This window comes from Otolemur garnettii, unplaced genomic scaffold (assembly GCF_000181295.1).
Source record: "Otolemur garnettii isolate 467f Iridium unplaced genomic scaffold, OtoGar3 scaffold00002, whole genome shotgun sequence".
Taxonomy (NCBI): Eukaryota; Metazoa; Chordata; class Mammalia; order Primates; family Galagidae; genus Otolemur; species Otolemur garnettii.
In genome coordinates, this window is record NW_003852397.1 from 5,805,912 (window position 1) to 5,808,929 (window position 3,018).

At 42.4% G+C, this 3,018-nt stretch overlaps 1 protein-coding gene across 1 annotated transcript in view; it reads right to left on the reverse strand.

Moving 5' to 3' along the window:
- Positions 1–2,420: 2,420 nt before the first annotated feature.
- Positions 2,421–3,018, reverse strand: part of PPIL6 (peptidylprolyl isomerase like 6) — a 34,212-nt gene continuing 33,614 nt past the window's right edge. Inside the window, exon 8 of the mRNA XM_003781813.2 lies at positions 2,421–2,629. Within this exon, the coding sequence (XP_003781861.1) occupies positions 2,518–2,629 (112 nt within the window). The 3' untranslated portion in view covers positions 2,421–2,517. The remainder of the gene's footprint in view (positions 2,630–3,018) is intronic.

Here is a 3,018-nt window from a genome sequence, read left to right on the forward strand (position 1 = left end):
TTAAATGGTGGTAATAAGAACCACTGCATAGACAGATCTGTGATTGAAATTTCTGTGGCCTAGAAGTAGAAAGTTAGAGGGAACAAAGAGACCATGATCTTGCCATCCTTGAGAAGATTAGCAAGGTTCTACTTTTACATTACTGCCAAACTGACATAGGAAGCTAGAATCAGCTTCCTACGGGTTTCTTATATGCACTCAAATATCCCACTTCTTTCACAATATCGTATTAAATGCTTAATGCCATTAATATACAGGTTCATCACCAGCAAAAATTGCTCTGTGCTGGTTATTACATGACCAACGCTTGTAACTTGTTTTAACCAGGATGCTTGCAAAGCACCAGTTTTCATTAACTTATTGCTTCACTGGTTTCTTAGTCTTGGTGGCAAGCTCAGCTCCCTTTTATTTGAGATGTCCTCAGTGTGACAGGAACCTGGATGGAGGCCCAGAGAGGGCCTGGAGGCTTCAGACAAATGGCCCGAGTTCTCCTCTTCCTGTACTCTGTGAATATAGGAAAAGGAGATGGCTTTTCAAGGGTTAAAAATCTGGCTATCAGTGTCATTGGAAAGCTTTTAAAAAATATACTAGTTCTATGACCACATCCTAAAGGTTATAAACCAGTAATTTATTGAGTATGAAATTTCTTGAGAATACATTTATTGAGCACTTATAGCATACTAGGCCCTGATTCTAGGTTATTTATAGGAATTGATTCATTGAACGCTTGCAACAATCCTATGTGGTAGGTACTACTGTTTCTCAAATGAAGAAACTGAGGCACAGAGTTCCTGCCTGAGTTTATGCAGCTTGGAATGGCAGAGCCAGGGCTTGAACCCAGGCGGTCTGGCTCTAGAACACCCATTCTTAACATTAAGCTGCCTCTGAGCTGAGAATGTGATATAGGCGGTGTGCTTCCTCCTCATACCCTCAGATCTTAAGCTATCATTCAAAAAATAAAACAGTTGTCAGGAGTTAGGGATGGGGGGCCAGAGGAGTCATACCCGTGACTATTAAGGGACATCATTAGGGAGGTTTTTGTGGCGCTGAAAAAGTTCTGCATATTTCTTGTGGTGTTGGTTCCACGAATCTATGCTCAGTAAGATGGCACACACACATTGCACCAATGTCAATCTCCTGGTTTTGATACTGTACCATAGTTGTATAAGCTATAACCACTGGGGAAACAGGGTGAAGGGTACCCAGGACTGCTCTGTACTATTTTTTGCAACTTCTGATGAATGTATAATTAATTTCAAAATAGAAAGCATGAAAAAAGCATACGCCTACCTTTGGCAAGTTCCAAATCAATTAGAGGACTGCCCCTTTGAGACTGAGCAGAGATCATTCTTGAAAAATAAACCTCCTTTTGCTGAGGTAAGAAAGCACACTATCCTGGGTAGAGCAGGGGCACAGGGTAGTGATGGTGACAGGCGCTGAGCAAGGTCACCAGTAGAAGAGTGAAACACTGCTGACTACACCAAGCAGGATGAAACCAGTCACGTATGCCTGGCAGTGATTCCCCAGTGACTAGTGCCCAGCTGTCTAAAAGACAACCACTGGGACAGAGCTAAGTGGACACAAAATCCCTGGCTCAGGCTTAGATTTTGACTTAGTAGGTCAAGGACAGAGTCCAGCAATCTGTATGTAAAAAGCGCCCCAGCTGACAAGAGTTTTGAGACTCTTAGCTTACAGAGCAGCTGATAAAGCTGGATCTCCAATAACATCACAAGTCAACCACCATGAGGACTGTCACACAAGCCCTTGATATCATTTCATATGGTTGGTATGGCTCAGAGAGATAAGAATTATGTTCACATCATAAATAAAAACATCCAGAATATACATACCTTCTGAATGCAATGTATCAGCAAGGAAATATTATAGTGAATTGGTTTGTTTCTGTTGTATCACTCCTATTTGGTGGTTTACCAAGTTTGTCTTGGTGGAAATATGGTTACAAATGAGAATATAATTCTATTACAAATGTTTTATGGTCCAAAAGCATTAGGTACGCTGCTAAATTAAGAATGTTTTTGGTTTCAAGTTACAAAATTCTCAGTGATATTGACAACCTAGGGGTCTACTAACTGGTCTCATATGGTACAAAGTCCAGAGGTAAGTGGTTGCTGGTATTGGTTCCCCGGTGCAATAGTTGGAGCTGATGTCTCTCTGCAGTTCTCCTGGCTTTTCCTTCATGCCACAAGGGGACAGCTGTGGCTCAAGCCTGGGTGAAGGGAAGGGGGGCACGACCAGTGGTGGTACTCCTCCCATCTCAATGGCCAGAAGCGCATCTGGTGGCCACACCTGGCTGCAAAGGAGGCTGGGAAATCGAGTATTTCACTTTTACAGTCTCTATGGTTAAGGCACTAAAGGAAAATAGAGTATTAGATGAGCCCACCTACAGTGTCTGCCACAGCTTTCAAATTACATGCTACAAGCACTGTTTAATTAAATCTAGAAACAGCTGATCAGATAGAAAGTAATAAATTATCACAGAAAATATTGATGTGAAAATCAGACATAAATATCTCCGCTGTCAGCAATCACACATAGAGGTATTGGTCTTTCGTTCTCTGTTGGAACTAGTTCGAGTTGTTTAAGAACTTCTGTTCCTTCAATCAATTGCCTACGTAGGAGAAAAAATGGAAAATTTAGTCAGTCATAAACTTTCACATTTATTTTACATTCCCAAAGGGAGTCCTACACCACTATAGCTAAGGCTATTTCCTACAGAGTAAATGAACTTCAGTCCAAGTCTCCCAAACAACTCTAGACGCATCCACTTCATGGTGTCTGCACCAGCACCCCCTCTGGGCCACGGCCACGGCCCTCCTGCCTGCAACTGCAGCTCCCCGCTGCCCTCCCTCCCTCTGCTCCGTGCGTGGTCTTCCTTACTCTCCTCACTGCAGTCAGGGTAAGCTTTTAAAATACAAATCTGATGTCACTGTCACCTCCCTGCTCAAAATACAATACTAATTTCCTATTATCCTTAAGGTAAAGACCAAAACTCCTCAC